The 20,323-nt window shown below is 42.9% G+C and overlaps 1 protein-coding gene across 3 annotated transcripts in view; it reads right to left on the bottom strand.

Annotated features, from left to right (window-relative positions):
- slc24a1 (solute carrier family 24 member 1) overlaps window positions 1–20,323 on the bottom strand; it is a 33,457-nt gene that overhangs the window by 3,455 nt on the left and 9,679 nt on the right. The window contains exons 2-7 of one of the 3 annotated variants that reach the window (XM_078427306.1): window positions 18,141–18,249; window positions 11,025–11,111; window positions 4,512–4,649; window positions 3,194–3,453; window positions 2,871–2,960; window positions 1,016–1,182 (exon numbers count right to left, since the gene is read on the bottom strand). In XM_078427306.1, coding sequence (XP_078283432.1) covers window positions 1,016–1,182; window positions 2,871–2,960; window positions 3,194–3,453; window positions 4,512–4,649; window positions 11,025–11,111; window positions 18,141–18,249 — 851 coding nt within the window. Of the gene's footprint in view, window positions 1–1,015; window positions 1,183–2,870; window positions 2,961–3,193; window positions 3,458–4,511; window positions 4,650–11,024; window positions 11,112–18,140; window positions 18,250–20,323 lie in introns of all 3 variants that reach the window. The other 2 variants (XM_078427307.1, XM_078427308.1) reach the window with 2 other exon arrangements.

Raw genomic sequence — 20,323 nt, 5'->3', positions numbered from 1 at the left:
TCTGGGGAAGGTAAGGCCTACACAGTTGAATGGGTTATGGTTGAAAACGGGGAATAGCAGCTCAATGTTCCAGGATATAGAATCTTCAGGCATGACAAAGGAGGATGTAAAAGAGGATGCAAGATTGAGGAATCGATTACTGTTGTGATGAGGGAGGATGTCCTAGGAAGGCTCTTCAAATGAGGCCACAGCGGTAGAGCTTTAAAAAAACAAAAAGGATCTGATCACTTTGATGGGGTATGCAACAGGTCTAATAGTCACCAGGACATAGAGGAACAGGTAAATAGACAAATCATAAAAAGGTGTAACAGGAATAAGATTATAGTAGTCAAACATTTTAATAACATATTGTAGGACCTGGCCAAGGTAGACTAGGAGCAGCTCCTTGCAGCTTAGACTACTTCCAACAAGTGAGAGATTTCATGGCTAATATGTTTCCATGAGGATGAAAGGTCCGAACGCCATTCCCAGGGAATCATCGATGTCAAGAAATATTGAAAGATATCTGAAGGGTCTCGACCCGAAACATCACCCATTCATTCTCTCCAGAGATGCTGCCTGTCACGCTGAGTTACTCCAGCATTTTATGTCTACCTAAGAGATATTGATAGTTGGATAAAGCTTCGGGAAAGACCCAACGCATTTTTTATTATTTTAAAGGCAAGAGGATAACCAGTGAAAAATTAAATCTGTTTGAAACTAAAGGGGCAAGTTGTGCATGGAGTTGAGAATGTGGGTGAGTTCTTCAACGAAAACTTCTCATCAGAAAACAGTACCATCAAATGTGAAGCTCTCCCTCGGTACACCACAAAAGGATCTGCCTATTTGGCTTCATTCGTTAGCGCCCACAATCTGTCAGGAAGGTAAGCTACTCTGAAGTTAGAAGGAAATTTTGAAAGTTATGCTCTGGCAGTGTGGGTCTGAATTTCTCCATATGGTCTGCAGAAATCAAGAAATGTGAGCAACATCCTTCAGCTGAAATTCACCTTCGCCAAGGCTTGAGAGTGATTCTTACCCAACTGTGATGTCAAAGATGTTGCTTCCCACTGAGCTGGACACTGCCATGTCCCCAAGACCTTTTCGAGCGACTATAACACTAGTGATGAGGTCAGGGATCGAGGTGCCTGCGGCAAGGATAGTTAAACCCATTATCTCTTCGGAAATGCCAATTGTTTCACCAACCTGAGTGAGAAAGGAAATAGTTGTGATACCAATGCTCCAAAAGTCTTTTAAAATAACGGGATCCCAGAACTCATGAAATATCGATCTGAAAAGTTAACTGTTTCTACAAATGGATGCTGCCTGAACTGCTGAGTGTTTGCTGTTAGATCACTGATCAGGTGAACAGTTTCACCTAGCTGGCTATAGAAAGAGGCTGCCTGCTGGACCCTGGATTTGAATTGGCTACTTGCAGGTGAACAGCGGTTAGACAATAAAACATGATTTTTCTGCCACTGGGTGATGCTAGAAAATGGCCATTAAATGTTCCTTTGTTTGCCTTTGGAAGATATATCGACACAACCATATTTACCGACTGCAGGAAGTGGGTCATAAAGTATGCCTTCAACATTCAATATGTCTGGGGCTCATCACAGAAATAGCCACTTGAACATGGTGTTTGCCTGCTGCAGATCCACATTGACCATTTAGTCACACACACATCTACAAAATGTAGTTAGTTTTGATGCTACTTCAAGCTAAATTGCAGCAGTGTTAAGGGCCTGTCCCACTTTAGGCAATTTTAAGGCGACTGCCGGCGACTAGGCTGTCGCTGACAGTTCGCCAGGTGTCGCGGGCATGATCGTGAGGAGTCTTCCAAGAATCGTAGTGGACTTCAGCGCGTCGCTGAGAAATCATCCGGTGAAATTTCTCGGCGACAGCTGGCTTGTCGCCAGGTATCGTTGCTTATTGCGGGCGCTGTCGCCTGCTGTCCCCAGGATTGCTAGCTTCTCTTAGATGCACATTATATTAAAATAAGTAAATTCATTTCAAAATACCATAAAATGCTTGTGTTTAACCAATTTATTTACCGTCAGGACATTTGACAGGTAGATTGGAGGCAACAGTTTGGCCAGGTAAGCGTGGGAATTTCACGATGTTAATGGCCATCAGCCATTACATTTAAAGTGGGCTCCCAACCCAGATATGCAACCCAGAAACCAGATATGCATCTCCCGTACATTTTCAAAGAATGCCCACACACTTTTCACAAAAATCCACTTGACCACTTTTTAATTTTTTTTTTTTTAATACAGGTATTAGTAAACTGGAAGTAAATCTAGTTTATGCCTTGTTACAGTGATGCTTGGTTTTTACGTAACCCATACAAAATGTTATTGTTCAAAGCTCTCAAGTACTTACCGACTTGTCAGTGATTTCAGCGGAAATTAGGCTGCCGGAGAAGCATTGATAGCTTGGGAATTTCGCGATGTTTCCGGTGACGCTGTAATCTCGACCTGACTCGGCATTGTCGTGGTCATTGTCGTCAGGTAAAAGAAAAGTTCAGCGATCTGCTACGACTTTGACAGTCGCCGGCAGTCGCCTTAAAATCACCTAATGTGGGACAGGCCGCCCTTTACATCCCACAATGAGATCAGTGGTTTCAAAATCTATTTGTATTCATATAAACTGTTTAATATGTATGAAGTTGTGTCAGTTTTATCATTTTAAATGCTCAGTAATCCACTAGGTGGTGGATGACTGTCTTGAGCTGTTGTTTATTGGAATTCTTTCTGAAGTGTCAGATTCATGCTTCTTAGATAGATTTAAGTGTTTCATGGCTTAAAGCTGTGCATCCTGGATTTAATATTCTTTCTGCAGTTGACACAGACATGGATTGAGCCCATGTGGGATCAGGAACACGTACCTACCTGGTGAGCCCACCACACCATCAAGTATGAAAATGCGCCGATCCACAGAATTGATCCCAAGAAAGTACCAATGTAGTACTTCTTTGAAGCCTGTAAACAAAAATTAAAAACATGTCAACAATATCTCTTTTACAATCATTATAAAAAATATAACCTAAACCTTTGAGGCAGGCGAACAAAGCAAAGGAATTCATATGCATAGAAGGCACAGAGTGATCATGTTGTTCATGTCCATAGATTCCTGGTGAAGAAATTATCAGATTTCGAGCATGACACATGTTCATTGCTAATAACTAATCTTTTCACAATACTGCCTTACTTACTGGGTTTCTGACGTCAGGCACTGTGAGCCAGAGTGGAAACACAATGGGGAGAAGACACAGGTATGTGACCTGTTTCCGTCGTGTATCTGGCCATTCAAGACTTAAAGGTTCGTCATCATTGATTAGCTCCTCATCCTCCTCCTCCTCCTCCTCATCCTCATCTTCGTCATCAGAATCTTCATCGCTCTCATCGTCATCATTACCATCAGAACTTTTGTCACCACCTCCACCTCCATCATCTTCACCCTTTCTGTCTAATTCTTCCTAATGGGAAATGACTGAACATCAGAATTACAGAAATTCATTCAAGGCATTCACTGCCCATTGAAACTGCTGTGAAATATGCCATGATTTAACATCAGAAATAGTTTAACATTTTGCAGTGCAAAAATGTTCTGAAAGAGTATGGTCCTCCCAAGCCAAGAGCTGAATTTACTGTTCAAAGCTATATTGTTCTTAATAAGGCCAACCCCATGTTATTCAGAAACAAGCTAAAACTCCACATCCATATGGGACAGCTGAGTGGCCTTTACAATTCTATGCATTATAGTGCATCTACATCAACCAATTGTGACTCTTGAAGTTTCAATAGCTTTAGTGTTTATAGCTTCTCTGCACAATTTGAAATGAAGACTGATGTACCAAACTCTGGGTTGCTAACGTGTCACAGAGAACAGTGGTTCAGCATCCCCATCCTGGGAAATGACACCACAATCTTCCCTTCATCCTGAGAAATAACATTTCACCATTGCTCTCTGCTTTCTGTCCAAAAGACATTATGTAGTTCCACACAGCCAAAGCTCCTTCAATCTCTCAAGATTCATTTTTGTTATGATGTGGCATTTAATCAAAACATTTCTGAAAGTGCTCAGAGACATATCACCAACTTCAACCCATGTGAGTCTGTAATTTCTTCAACAAACTCTTCCATCAGATGGAATCCATGCTAGACAAGTGGAAGTTGAGATGAATTGTCAATATATCCCTGATTTCCAGTTAGCAGCATCCATAGAATGCTACTTGCCTCTCAATCAAATCATCCCAATGTTGTTTTCCATCTGATTTACCCTTGTAAGATCCTCATTCAGCTTTACATAATCCCCTTTAAAAATTGTAAAACTTCTCCCAGAGTATAGTGTCAGCTCAAGCAAAGCCAACACTGAAAGAGTTTTGGTTCTAGACTGAAGCTTCAGAGCCTGCATCTCAGAGGATACAGTACCCAATTAACACTGAACCTGTCCCGGTAGTACCACCCTCACCCTCCTCCCTGCGAGCCATTGAACCCAACAGAGAAAAGGAACAAGCATCTAAGTGGAACCTTTGGGGTCACGTACTGGGTCCTGGTTACTATTGGCATCATCCTTCATTTCGGGTGGTGATGTGGCTGGTGAGTCAGTTGGGGTCACTTGAACATTCACCGTGTTTGGGAGATCTGTCTTCTCTTCTGTCTCTCCATCTGAAACAGAAAGTGTGGGAACTTCAAGCCTGCAGCCCTCTGCGTGTTATGAAATGGAACCTTATTTCAGGTGGAAAGTTCTATTCTGGTTCACTACTTGCAACATTGAAATTCAATAAATAAAAACTAAAAATGAAAAGACTGTCCATTCCCTCTACAGATGCTGCCTGACCTCCAGAATTTCTCCAGCTGCTCTCGTTTTTTTGCTACATGTTCCAGCATCTGCAGTTTGTTGTGCTCCTAAAAATGAAAAGTTTATTTCAGTGAAAGTTTCCATGAAACTGATTCACCAACTTAAGGAGGTGCCCTAATATCCTGTCATGTACTGGGCCAAATGAAACTCCAGTCTCTTGCCCATTTGATTGACTCTTTAGTGTACTCTGAAGAAGAGTCCCTGTAATACTTTCCTTTACATCGTTTACCAACTCATCTGAACAACCAATGGGCAGCAAATACCAACATTCCCAACAATAATTTTACTTCAGAATGAATTTTTTCTTCAATCTCAGAAAAAATCATTTAAATTTAACCATAATGGCAGTCTTAATTAATAGAAATTATCATTCAGAAATTATCATTGATGAGGTTAGTAGCCTAAAGAATCAGGTGTATAATCTTTCTCCGTTGATTATTGTGTTGGAGCTGACCTCCTGGTTTGTAATTCTGCTTTAACTTGGTTTCCAGAGGATTCCTAAGTGGGACATTTTCAAATATCACCAACCCTACTAAGGTTCCTGTACTAAGGTTCAGCAATGTGACCTTTATTGTTCAGTTGGTGTTGAAGTAAGTTTACGGACTTGACACCAGCCTGATATCGGTGTTGCTAGACAGCTCACCAGCGAAAGGAAAGGATGCGTCCCTCTCAAAATCACGCAGCCTTAAACTGGTGACAGGAGTTTCCTATTTCTGTTGACTGTTTATAACAACACTCTTGCTTTGTACTTTTGGGGGGTGCCTCAAATGTCACGGTCAGACATCTCCCCATGGAGATGCCTGACCATGACATTTGAGGCTCCCCCAAGAGTGCCATCTAAATGCACCAAAAGGGGGAAACCCAGATCAATATCTCCAATTACAGGACAGAAGTTCTCAAGAATTAAAAAATTCTTCTCGTACCTCAAAATGATTAATGTGAGTCTGCTGCATATTCATTTGCTCTTGAGATTCAATCTACCAGCATTATATTGTGCTCAGAAATTGCATTGTGCAGTAGGTCAATAGACAATAGACAATAGAAAATAGGTGCAGGAGAAGGCCATTTGGCCCTTCGAGCCAGCACCGCCATTCAATGTGATCATGGCTGATCATTCTCAATCAGTACCCCGTTCCTGCCTTCTCCCCATACCCCATAACTCCGCTACCTTAAGAGCTCTATCTAGTTCTCTCTTGAATGTATTCAGAGAATTGGCCTCCACTGCCCTCTGAGGCAGAGAATTCCACAGATTCACAACTCTCTGACTAAAAAAGTTTTTCCTCATCTCTGTTCTAAATGGCCTACCCCTTATTCTTAAACTGTGGCCCCTGGTTCTGGACTCCCCCAACATTGGGAACATGTTTCCTGCCTCTAACGTGTCCAACCCCTTAATAATTTTATACGTTTCGATAAGATCCCCTCTCATCCTTCTAAATTCCAGTGTATACAAACCTAGTCGCTCCAGTCTTTCAACATATGACAGTCCTGCCATTCCGGGAATTAACCTAGTAAACCTACGCTGCACGCCCTCAATAGCAAGACTATCCTTCCTCAAATTTGGAGGCCAAAACTGCACACAGTACTCCAGGTGCGGTCTCTCTAGGGCCCTGTACAACTGCAGAAGGACCTCTTTGCTCCTACATGCAACTCCTCTTGTTATGAAGGCCAACATTCCATTGGCTTTCTTCACTGCCTGCTGTACCTGCATGCTTCCTTTCAGTGACTGATACACTAAGACACCCAGATCACGTTGTACTAGTTACATCCTCAAAAAATTCCAGTAGATTAGTCAAGCACGATTTCCCCTTCGTAAATCCATGCTGACAATACACTACCTCTGAGACTTGCAACGTGGCAACTTCAAGAGCTTCCATGAAACGAGCTGGGAAACATCCTCACCTCATGCTGAAAGAACCCCAGTTACTGAAGAAGTGATTCACTCCAACAGCGACAGGACGAGAGGTAGGTGGTGACTGAACTGAATGGCATTCCCAACTCATTACCTTATACAGATATAACATAGCCGGCTCCTACTGGATTTAGGAATGTGTAAGTATAAATATTTCCTTATCATTAGATTATTAGATCTTTAGCTAATTGTGATAAAGAAAAGATGGTAGTTTATATTGGGTTTAGAGAAATTAAAACAGAAGTCCAACAGATGGATGTGTAGTGGGTTACTTAAAATGTTTCTGCCAAATAGCACTGACAGGAAAGATTAAGGAACATCCAAAACATTTTGTGCATATATTGAGGACAAGAAGGTAACATGGAAAAGAGTGGGGCCCATTAGGTTCTAAAGTGGAAATCTGAACCGGGAATAGGAGGGCCTAGGTGAAGTCTTAAATCTTATCTGCAAGAAGAAAAACCTTCTAGTTGAAGAATTTAGGGAGAGGGATGGTAGAATTGTAGAACGTGATATGAAAAAAGAGTTACTCAAGGGCCTAAAGGTGGATCCATCTCCAGATCCTGACGATATCTAGCCCAGACTGTTGTGGGAGACAATGGAGGAGATTGTTGGGGCCCTGACAGAGATAATCAAATCTACACTGGCTATAAATGGGATGCCAGATGATTAGAAGACAGCAAATGTGGTATCTATATTCATGAAGAACAGCAGGGGCTCGCCTTATAATTACAGGCCAGTGACCTACAGAATGAAGGCTACACAAATTGCACCACATCAACATACTTAGTCAACTCCTTCAAAATAAAACAAACTAGTCAGACAGAATCTTTCGTCATAGCTAACCTGGCTATCTCTGATTAATCCCTAGCTCTCCTGGTGCAGATTACTCTGCCCATCAGAATTGTTACCAGTAATTACTTGACCACTGGTCTGTAATTATCCCTCCTGCCTTCTTGAACACGGGAACCACATTTGGTGTCCACCAGTCCTCTGGTGCCACACGTGTGGCCAAGGAAAATTTCAACAAAGCCCTAGCAATCTCCTCCCTTGCGTCCCACGACATCCTGGGATAGATCTCATCAGGTTATGGGATTTTTCCACTTTCAGACATCTAAAATTTATTTTCAATGATAACATGTTGTAGAATTCAACTAACGCTCTCCCTGAATTCTCCATCAGTGTTATCCTGAGTAAATGTAGATGAGAAGTATTAATTTATGACCTTACCTATTACAACAGTTAAAAGGACTTGGACTGGTATATGGAAGATTTGGAGGGATATGGGGCAGGCACAGGCAAGTGGAACTAGCTTGGGTAGGCAACATGGTCTGCATAGATGAGTTGAACTGAAGGGCCTGTTTCCTTGCTATCTATCCATGTTATGTCCTTTAGTTCCCTGCACAGATTGGCCCCTGGTCCCTGACAGGTCACATTTTTTCCCTAGAATCCTCTTGCTCCTAACATACTGAAAAATTGCCTTAGGATTTACCTTAATTTTGCACACGCACCAAAGCCATTTCATGCCCCCTCTCTCCCCTCCTAATTGCCTTGATGAATACCCCCCTACATCTTCCATATGCCTTTGTTTGTGCATACACTCCAGAATTGTTAATTTGGTGTTAAATAGCAGTCTCCCAGAGACTGTCAGTTTGCAGAATACCAATTTCACTGGTGGGACTGAGGCTGTGGCATTTGTTGGACAAAGCAGAGGAAGCTTTCCTCAGTGCTTAGCCTGTGTTGTACCTGACCAGGAACCCCCTGAAGCACACAGTCCACTGTGAAAAGTTTCCTCTGGTCTCCAAACTGCCAAATGGTCATGATGGCATTCCCATTTCTACCATTGCCTTCGGTTGTTCTCCCTCAGTCTTTGTCACGATCCTTGCAGTTTTGTGTCCTGAGCATTCAGTAACCAGTAACTGAATTGTGATTGGAACTCATTTTAAACAATTGTCAAACAGCAGAAACAAGGAACTACAGATGCTGGTTAATATACAAAAAGACACAAAGAGCTGGAGTAGCTCAGCAGATTAGGCAGCACCTCTGGAGAACATGGATTGGGTGATGTTTTGGGTCAAGACCCTGCTTCAGACTGATTTTAGGGGTGGGGTGGGGAGTAGAAGAAAGCTGGAAGAGGGGAGAGGCAGGACAAAACGTAGCAGGTAATAGCTGGGCACAGGCGAGGGGGCTGCTGACCCGCTGAGTTACTCCAGCAAGTTGTGTCTAATCGTTAAGCAATATTGACTAAGTTTGCTGCTCTTCTGTTGAATCACCCCAATATTCTACATCAACAGTTAAACTGCAGTAACACCAGAGGTTAGAGGGAGAACCTGATGAACTCTGAGATCAGAGTGATTATTCCACAGTAAGAGGCATCGCCCAGTGCAATCACTGCCAAAATGCTGGCCGAACTGATGCATTCCTTCCACAGCTACAGTGCAGAAACAGATACCACAGATTTAGACATTACTAAGTTACAAGAATAAGCATGCAATGAGTTGAGGTACGAACATAAACTCAAAGACCAAACAGTCAATGTATTTGTGATTTCAATTCCTTAAAGCTAAATAGGCCTCATCTTTTTTTCAACAAAATACAGGCAAAGGGGTCAAAGCCCTTGGCGTGTGGGTTAAAGGTCATTGGCTGAAGGATTAGAAATGAAGGAAAGTGTTTTCACCCTGAGGCTGGTGGGGTCTGGAACTTGCTGTGTGAATGGATAGTAAGAATAGAAATCTTCAACACGTTTGAAGAGTACTTGGGTGCATATTCGAAGAGCCTTCACCTGCCGCACTGTTGACCCAGTGCTGGAGGTGAGAATAGGTTGCATAACTAGTTCTCGACCAGCACAATACAATGGGCCAAATGGTCTTTGTGCTACAAATTTTTAATGATTCAAGCACTACCTTCTGTCCATTCTACAAGAGATTCCTTGGCTCTACACCAGCTGAAGGAGTTGAGTGGGCAACCCAGCAGGTTCATTTCAAGTGTTGACAGTAGAAGAAGGTGATCACTTAGATCAGAACATCTTCTGCAGTGCAGGCAAGCCCAAATATGAAAGTAATCTTTCGGAAGGGGCATCAAATGCAAGGCTCCATCCATTGCTGTACTACTCACTTAGTGTTCGACTATTGCAAAGCCCTGCTCCGGTCAGACAGTCTACTGGAAAAGGACAATGTGGTATCAGGCAGAGGTTTGTCGACCTTGAGCTGCTCTTCATTCAATAAACTCATGGCTGATCTGAACTCAAACTTCAACATGTTGAACCAGCTAAAGAGAAATAAGAAAATATGTCTGAGTTTCACCCTCAGTGGTCTGGCATGAATTCTAATTATCTGTCTCCTTGGGCAGGATTCCCCGCAGTGACCTGCCCACATTGTCTGCCTGTATCTGTCAGATGATCTTTTAATCTTGCACCCACACTGCACTTTTGCACGCATAAATACCCAGGCAAAGTGCCTGGGCAACAGACCAAAAAATAAAAAAGACACGCGAGGCTGCAGATGCTGGAATATTGAGCATAACAACAAAGTGCTGGAGGAACTCGGAGGGTCAGGCAGCATTTGTGGAGGGATTGGACAGATGACGTTTTGAGTCAGGCCCCTTCTTTAAACTGGTAGAAAGAGGGAAGGGGAGGGGTGGAGCAAGCGCTAGCAAGTGATAGGTGGATCCAGGAAGGATGGGTTGAAATGGTAGGGTTTGATAAGAAAGGAAGATGGAGAGTAAAATGTACAACCAGAGGGAGGGATGATGGGCAAAGACATGGGCAATTCTTCAAAACTGGAGAATTCAATGGCATGGGAGTTGTGGGCTGGTGTTCTTGCAGTTTGGATGTGGCCTCATTCTGGCAATGGAGACCGCAACAGGTTGATATGGGACTGGGAAGCCAAATTCAAGTGAATAGCAACTGGGTTCTCCATCTGGCCCTACCAGACAGAACACATGTTGGGCAAAGCGGTCGGCAAGTTTAGGCCAGGACATAACATCACTAGATAGCAGAACTCAGCTTTTCCCAAGCCAGATTAGTGGACCAAATGGAAGCAGACTCTTGGTTGTACTATGGTTCAGGTGGCAGAGTGAGGAGGATGATGACCCTAGTGTATGGTCAATAAGAAACTGCTGACTTTCCTGGGATATCTGCAATGTAACCCTTCCATTCGTTCCTCGACTGAAACTCAGATTTGGCCAAGCAAGGAGGCAGTGCTTTGACCCACTGATGGTGGCATCATTCCTTTCTCTCCTGTCTTGTTATCCAGTCACTGGCATCTCTGGGTCTCACCTTTCATTTCGGTTTGTCGTTCATCTTTTGAGCTTCCCTTTCCCTTGGCCATACTGTTCATTACTTCAGCCTTCTGCTTAAACTTCACTGCAAACAAAAGAGATGTTACAGATGGAGAAGGTTCTGAAATCACGATGAGTGACTGGGCTAACACTGAAAGACCACCCTGAACTCCTGTGGAAGATGGATACTTCACGTTTCCGGCGATCCGATTTTTCAAACAATCATCTGCTAAAACACACGTGTGGATTAAATGAAAGTGGAACTGATAGCGATCAGAAGCCACTGTGAGAGTCTTCTTATCAACAAGAGTTTTAACCTGTTCACAAAGAAAATAGTGAGAACAAAAAAATCACTATTGGCCATGACCTGAGTATACTCGGGGATGGCACTGAACTGGTTAAAAGGGTTTTGGAAACTAAATTGAGGGAAGCAACCCTGGTGAGCCTAGACTAAAGATGGTGACAAGCTAATTCAGGGCAGATGTCAAGACAAATGATGGAGCAAATAGCCTCTTTCAATTGTGTATCATTCTGTGGTTCAGCCATTGATGTAAACTGAGCCCTGATTTCTTTGTTGGATGAGGATATGAGATGGGAGGAGGAGGGGGTTTCATGAGGTGAAAATGCAAAAATAACAGAATATATCCTCCTGGCCATACCTGTTAAGCATTTCAACAGAGATCTAAAGATGAAGATAAGCCCCTTTGAACAAGATTTTAGCCCAACGACGAGCAATGATCTAACAGCAGAATGAATGCTTGCTGACTCAATATTGTTTCCAACCTGTTCTTACAGGTGAAAGAAATGGGATCAAGCAGAATCCCATCTTCCACAGGATATTCAGAGCATTTCACACTGTGTATAAAACTCACTGTTAGACGTTTAATAATTTCTGCATCTAGTCAACAGCGATGCCAGTGAATATCTACCAAAACATACCTCAAGCACTGGGTACAGTTGTGTGTGTGTCCACAATGACAAATCACAGACTCTCCCCATAACTGAAGCTGCAGTATTTGATCTCAGATCCTGCCGAATGCAACGTGGAAATTGCAGCACTCTCCTAAAGCTTACATTGGGTCTTGTTGCAACCGTGCAGGAGCCTAAAGTCAGAGAGGTCAGAGTGGGAGTGGGATGGGGAGTGACAGAGGCAGGACACAGGAGGCTCAGGGTCGCCACCTAAGACTGAACCCATTTTCCACCAAGCGATCATCCAATCAGCGTTTGGTTTCTCCAGTGTAGAAGAGACCTTGTTGTGAACATTGCACACAGTTCACGAGACTGGAAGAGGTGCAAATGAATCACTGCTTGCCTGCGGAGAGAGTTTGGGACCCTGAATAAAAGGAGAGGAAGAGGTGGTAGGACAGCAGTTGAACAGGTTTTTAAGGGAAATGTGGGAATATGAGCTGGGTGTTCAGCTGATAAAGAGCTTTGTGCAGAAGTGGGGTGTATGTGGGGGCATGTGATGAAACGCTGAGGCTGGGGGAAGGGAGCTTTGATGCGAGTGGGGTAATGTTTGGTTAAAGTGGAAGAGTGAAGTATGGTTGATGGGGAGAGGATAATGGGTGGTTGATGTGGAGGATGATAGGTGAGTTGGTGTGATAAGGCTTTGATGGGGAAGAATGAAGTATGGTTGATGGGGAGAGGGTGATGGGGTTCTGCTGGAGAAGGAGTGATGACTGGCTGATGGGGAAGGGTGAGGTATGGTTATTGGTGGAGGGGGTGAGAGATGCTTGATGCTGATGGGGCGTTGGAGCTTTGATGGGTGGCTGTTTGAGGGATGACGGGTTTTGATGGGGGAGAGGTAATGGGGGGGGAAGAGGTAGTGGTTGATGGTAGAGGGATGATGCGTGGTTGATGGGGGACGGATTGTGTTCATCATTGCTCTGTGCTTCTGAAGTTTCCACACTTACCTTTCTCCTTCCAGAATACAGAATACTTTATGCTCATTCTGTGATAAACTGGCTTTATGCCTATTCTGCATTAAGCTCTCATTTAGAGCAGCAGAGGAAAGGATCTGTTTCTTTGAGAGAATGGGCAGCAAAAGCAGGAACACGCAACTTCCTTGTGAACATCTGCAGGTGGTGGAGATCAGACATGGGGATGGGATTACACTCAACCTCCATCTGTGAGCCTGCTGGAGCTCGGACACCACCCTCTGCATCCAACCTAGAATGGGCCTTCCACCCTAAGATCATTACCTCCAGACCTATGAACATCTGTCAAGACAGTGGTCATGTGCATGTCCATCTGGACATCAGGTCTCTGCAGTGGGACGTTGTGCAGGACATTGGTCTGTAAAATTCCCAAGCTTCATTGGACTTGAGCTCAGGATGGTGCCCGTCTGAGAATGAATTCAAACCTGGCCCAGGACCATACCAATCTTGGCGGGCTGACATCACAAACCTCAGCAGCTCTGACTTCCTGGCTATGCCACTTCCATGGCCAGCCAGGTGCCAGGTTTCAGCATTTGTTGGTTCACTAGTGTGCAGTCCACACATGTGAAGGTTTGTGGTTCTTTGCATTGTGAGAGCATCAGCTTCAGAGTTGTGGATACAGATTGTGAATGGCTGGGGTTCTCATATCCGTCTCTGATGTACACAACTGGTCACAGATCCTCAGCCTACAAACAGTCTATATATTCCAAGCCCTTATTTTCAATCCAATACCAATCCTCTGTCCACACCAACTAATCCCCAACTAATGCTGTGCATTCTAGTTATGTTAGTAATCCCTTGTGTGGTTAATTATCAAAGGTTCGACATCAAAAGATTTCTTGAACAAGATTTCCCTTTCATCAATCCCTACTGATCCTGGTCCAATCCCATTACTGGCAATACTACTTTAAAAAAACATTCCGGTACCTCCCCCTACTGTCGGAATGTGAACTGGTCTGCAGTTCATCATGTTCTCAATTCCATCTCTTCCTAAATGGTGAGATTACATTAGACACATTCTAATCTGTGGGATCTATTCAACAACCTGGGGACATTTTTGACTCCTTCAAAACCCATGGATCTGACGTCTTGTTCTCCTGAGCTCTGCAGCTTCCTCTCTGCTGTCTTTAACCTTTTGTTTAAAATCGGGGCCACCTCTCCCCTCCTCTTCACTTTCTCTTATCTTCTAAAAGTTAACAATCCTACAAAATTTAGTTTCCACTCCTGGTCACATTGCAGCCATGCCCTTTCATTCGTCCTTGTTATAAATGCTCTGTGCAGTAACATAAACAGCTTTTAGCTTTTGTCCATTACCACATTTCCCACATTTCCCAGGTCTGACTCCAGTCAGAGGTTTGCTCTTATGCTTGTGTGCTCTGTCCCTTCCTGACCACTATTGCATCGTATGGGAGGCGCATTCCCAATCTCGTTGTACCCCTGGGTACAATGACAATAAAGATATATTGTATTGTATTGTATTGTATTAATGTATCCATTTCACTATCTTGCATTAAACTCCCACTCCAAGTTCCTCTACAGTGGCATGACTCCTAACAGAAGATGCTCTACACCTGTGTTGCCAATCCCAGGGGATGGGTTCTCTACATGCAACCACCATCAGAGATGGTGCCTGAAGAATGGAAAATTGCACACGTTCCCCTTGATCAAAGTATAGGGATCAACCCTAAAACTACACCCCAGACAGTTTAACCATGGTGATGGAACAAGTCCTTGGATCGTCTTGGACAGAATTTGTACTAACTGAGAAACAAGATAATTGATTAAAGAAAGGCATTATAGAAACATAGAAACATAGAAAATAGGTGCAGGAGTAGGCCATTCGGCCCTTCGAGCCTGCACCGCCATTCAATATGATCATGGCTGATCATCCAGCTCAGTAGCCTGTACCTGCCTTCTCTCCATACCCCCTGATTTTATGGATCTATAAAAGATTAATTTTGTCTAAATTACTGGACAGACCTTTTGATAAGGAATAAAGGGGATTGATGAAGGAAAGGTGGATGATGTAGGTTATGATTCCTAAAAAGCATTCTTGTAGAGATTGGAGACCAGGGATTAAAGAGTCTGCAGCAGCATGGAAATTAGTAAATTGACGGAAAATAAAGGAGAGCAGTAAAAGTTTGTATCTTGACATGAAGGGAAGGGACTGGGAACTCTGCTTTTCTTAATATATGTTGGTGACTTGAATTAGGGGTGCATTTTCCAATTTTACAGGTGACACGAGGCTTGGGGACACAGAGAGCCATGAGGATAATGGGAATGGGCTTCAAGGAGCCAGGAATGGGCAGGAGGTGATGGGTGGACAGATGGCAGATGTAATGTAGTGATAAGAAATGTTGAGTATTATTTTGTGCTCGGAAGAATGAACAGGTCAATATAATCTAGAGAGCGCATTTCTCATAGGGATATAAGAATTGTGATCTAGAGTATATGTGCAGAGCTCACTGAAAATGTTTGGGCACATCAAGGAAGAGGTTAAAACACAGGATATGGGGCTTTGTTAAAAATGAGCGCAGGAAGGAAGTTTTGAGAAAACTTTCAACACTGACGGCCTCAAGGTCTATCGGGTTTAGAGAGGGTGCTGAAGAGACTCGCTGAAATTATCTCAAGATTGAGTTTAGTTCTGTGGATAGATTCGAGGAGCTAGACTTTGCCTCCTTGGTACAGGGCTGTACGCAAGAAGATTGGATGGAGGGATTTAAATTCATGAAGGATGTAAACATAGTGAAGAGAGAGGGAAACTGTTCCCATTGATGGAGGGGCCGAGGGGAGAAAGTTAATTGGCAAAATAGCCAAAAATGACATGAGGAAATAATTATTTACATAGCAAGTAATTAAGGCCAGAAACGCAAAGCTGGAGACGTGGTGAGGGTAAATTCAAACTCGCTTTCAGAAATAAGCTGAATAAGTAGTTGAATGGATATGATTTGCAGAATCATGGAGAGAGGATGGCGTCTAGGTCGAACGAGCAAGAAAGCTCTTGGACAAACCCAGTATAGGCTGGAGAGCCGAATGGCATATTCCTGTAGTAACCGTCCTGTATCTGTGCAGATGCTGCCCTTGGTCAGTGAGTGACAGTGAGGTGGAGTCACTCTGCAGGCAGCACCCGCTGCAATGGAATGGACAGGACTCACTGAGCGCTAACTCATCGTTTGGTGTTAAGCTGATTGGCTCCCGCTTTGATCCAGCTTTCCTTCAGCTCTCAACAAATCTGATTACAACCCAAGAACTTTCCTTCATCTCCCACGCATCCAGTAGCAGGGACTGACTGCCTGAGCAAAGCCAGGTTACCGGGAAGGTCAAACTTGGAATTTGCAGAGGGAGCAAAACTCCCAGTAATTAGCAAATTCCAATCAACAAAATCAATTCATTTCAGCCTTCCATTGAACTATAACTTTGCGAGTTGAGATTTGAAAAAGATTCAGGTCTGTGACTACCTCAGCTTTCCTGACACTGAAACTAATGACATTTTATGTTAAGCATATTGCACCTGCAACAACACATGGATCATCACTGCATCAAACATTGGCGGTGAAATAAGGAAACGGGTCCCTCTTTAATATCGTCTCTTATGCTTCCTTGATAAAGCAGAATACTTTGGAAGTCAAATGTCCAGCTTCCATATGAGGAGCTCCTGAGACTCTGAATGGCATACTGTCTAAGCAGTCCTGCCAGGGTCCTTAGCAGTGTTTGATTGCAGGCCAAGAATCATTTATTCATCCAACTGGCCATGAGAGAGATGACGAACAACCAATACACAGGGCTTGTGAGTGAATGCAATAGAAAACTGAGGTAATTTGGTGAAACTATCAGTGATATGTCCAGCTGGTATTGACAACTCTGAGCATTTATCGAACTCGGGGGAATAGAGAAAGGTCTTTGCTAAGGAAGAAATCCCTCTTCATTTTGTATTGGTTATCATCCCTTTCCACTCTTAAACCTGACATTTCTTTCACCCCATAGATGCTGCTCAACCCCTGAGTTCCTGCAGCATATTGTTTATAATTTCTGTACTAAGTATTCTGAAGTAGCCTCCCTCTATGATTAGCAATTTGATAACATGGTGCCTCCTCTTGAGCCCAGTGTCCCAGTGGAAAGGGAAAGAGCAGGGCACTGCTTATGGGAACAGGGCACCAGCTGCAGCTCCCACTTTATCTGATTAGCCTCCAATCTCTATCTATTTTTGTAAAGCAGAGTTGGTAATCCTGCAGCTTAGGTGTCGGGGACGATTGAGAAAGGAGACTGTCTCTTCGCTGAGTTAAAAGGCCCTTGATTGATAATATGAAGCTGTTTATTAGGTTACTCTGTGACATGGGAAGGGGTCAGACAGATGGAGAGTCATCCTTCCATGTAATCACTCCTGTCTGGACAGAAACACGCTAACAGGATCAGAGACCAGACTCCTTGACCATCTTCTTGAACATGCAAGTATATGAATTCAGAGCTGGAGCCCATTCCATCTCACGAGCCTATGCCAACATTCAACAATTCACGGTCGATGTCCCCTCAACAATGTTTCTGCTCTTTGCTTATCTAGGTCTGTCTACTTCTGCCTTGATAATATTCAATGACCAAACTTCCATCTCCCTTTGAGGAAGAGAGTTCCAAAGACTCTCAATTCTGTGAGTAAATAAAAAATGCACCTCATCTCTGTTTTAAATAGGCAACCCCTCATGTTTAAACACTAACCCCAGGTTCCAGATTCCCCACAAGAGGAAACAGTCTCTCCACCCTGGCAAAGCCCGTCAAGATCTAAGGAATGGGAAAGAACAAGACTGGAAGTGAGGAATGATCTTAAAATCTTTTACAATTTATTGCTATTTATTAATGGTGTGTTAAACCTCCACTGAAATTTCAGTTAAACCTCTTTCCAGTGCAGTGTGAGTCCTTCACAAAGTCAGCCTGGCTGACCACTTGGCACATTGAACTTTGTGGAAAAAACAATAAATTGTTTTTTGTTAACATTGAACTAACTTTGCTGTTACACCAAAGATTTTTTTTTAGCTTAATCTTTTGATGGGAAGTTTAGCCGCTCTGAATTTTTAATCATAACTCCTTGGTTATAAGTAACGGCAAACAACAAGATTGCATCTCATTACGGGGACCTGACCTGACCTGACCTGTTCAGTATGAGTGACAAGATGCTCATGGCTCACCTTCAGTTAAGGGGTCCAGTGTGTTGATCATGAGCTGGAATATGGTGTTTCGCAGGTTGCTGTTGTGTAGAGAGGGTGTGCTGCCTCCGCGTGATAGACCCTCCTTCTTCTAAACATTAAATAAAGAAATCACACCAACATATTTCAAATTATTTATGTCAGGGATTAAACAAGAACTTTCAACAGTAATTGAAGCAAATATATACCAAAATGGAAATTAGGAGAAGGAATAAAACCACTGAATTGACGAAATCCTCAAATCACATTTGCATCTATCCCTGGTTCTCTCTCATCCATGGAAGAGAGTTCCAGAGGCTCTGAATGAACAATGTTCACCTTATCTTGGTCTTAAATGGATGAACTCTTGAGTTAAACAGTAACCACCTCATTCCAGATTCTCCCATCGGAGGAAACATCCTCTCCACATCTGACAAGCGCCCTTGGCAACATATATTTCAAATTCTCCCTCTCTCTATTCTAATTGTTTCTTATTAACAGTTCGCAAAATGTATCTGATGGAAGTGTGAGAGCTGCCACTGTAACCAAGGGATGCCCTGCTACAGAACATTCACGTGTCAAAGTGCCACAATCTGTTTCACAGGAGTGTTATCAAGCAAAATTTGAGTCCATAAGCTTGGCTAATTGGTCCATTTAAGGAGGAAATAGAGGTAAATGATCAGGAAGAGAATTCCAGAGTTTGGGCTAATTAGCAAGGAGGTGGAGGAGAATAAATAAAGTGTTAACAAATTGCTCCCATAAAAAAGTGAGTCTGCGGAATAAGTAATTGAAATGAAATGGAGGATGAATGAAACAAGTATATTGGATCAGTCTTTATGATAGAAAATACAAGAAATAATACCAGAAGTAGCTCTATATTGGGAAATAAAAGGCAAGGAACTGAGGGAAATTACAATCATCAGGCCTGTGGCTTTAACAATCTGTTGGAGCAATAAACTGATCAGCTTCTTGATCCTGACAGACTTTATTCTGGGATTTTAAAGTGATTGTTGAGATAGTTGATGCACTCTTTTTTAAATGTTCCAATATAAGCTGGTCACTGAGAAGGCTCCATTGAATTGGAAATGGAAAATATAAATCTTTTATTCAAAAATTACAGCCTGGTTAGTTTAATGTCTATCATTTGGAAAATGTGGAACCTGGTGTTAAATATGTTAAAGCTGGGCATTTAAATCAATTCCGGGTCATTGGGCAATGATTTGAGGAAGGGAAATTGAGTTTGACTGAGTTATTAGAATTGTTTGAAAAAAATAACTGGTGCTGTGGATTAATGGGAAACCGGCGATGTACTATCCAGAAGGCTGCATTATAGGTTATGATCAAAAATAAAAGCTCATGATGTAGGAGGTAACATAATCGCATGAAGATCGGTTGGTGAAGAGAAGCACAGGGTAGAATAAATTCGTTTTTTCCTGGTTGTCAAGGTGTAAGGAATGGTGTGCCCTAGGGACCAGTGCAGAGCCCACAACATTTCATAATTTAGATAAATAACAGGTGGAATTATTGTGTGAAATTTTCTGATGACAAAAAGTGTAAAAGTAAAAATGACATAAAGAGGCTATTATAGCAGGAATACCAAAAGAGGAACATATTACTCAGCCGATGAGAGGTTCCTGTGGCCCGAGATGCAGGGGGGGTCTGATTTCCTAGTGCTTGATTTGCAGAAAGCTCGAATTCATGCACAGCAAGTAATTAGGCTAGCTAAAAGAGGGAAGAGAAATTGAATACAATGTAGGGAAGTCATGTTCACTTATGTAGGGCATTGGCAAGACCAGTTGAGAGTACTGTGCACAGTTTTGGCTTCCTAATCTTAAAATAACTTCATGCTTTGGAATCATTTCAGAGAAGATTTACGAAGCAGTGCCTGGAATGTTGTCTTAAGGAGGGGTTAGACAGATGACTTTCGTATTTGTTGGACTTTAGAAGAGTGAGAGGGAAGTCAATGGAAACATACAAGATCCAGAGGGCAGACACAAAATGCTGGAGTAACTCAGCGGGACAGCATCTCTGGAGAGAAGGAATGGGTGACATTTCAAGTCAAGACCCTTCTTCAGACCCGAAACGTCACCCATTCCTTCTCTCCAGAGATGCTGCCTGTCCCGCTGAGTTACTCCAGCATTTTGTGTCTACCTTCGATTTAAACCAGCATCTGCAGTTCTTTCCTA

This window comes from Rhinoraja longicauda, chromosome 33, assembly GCF_053455715.1.
Source record: "Rhinoraja longicauda isolate Sanriku21f chromosome 33, sRhiLon1.1, whole genome shotgun sequence".
In the NCBI taxonomy this organism is placed as follows: Eukaryota; Metazoa; Chordata; class Chondrichthyes; order Rajiformes; family Arhynchobatidae; genus Rhinoraja; species Rhinoraja longicauda.
The sequence above is the reverse complement of the archived record's forward strand: the minus strand, read 5'-3'. Positions and strand labels throughout refer to the sequence as shown.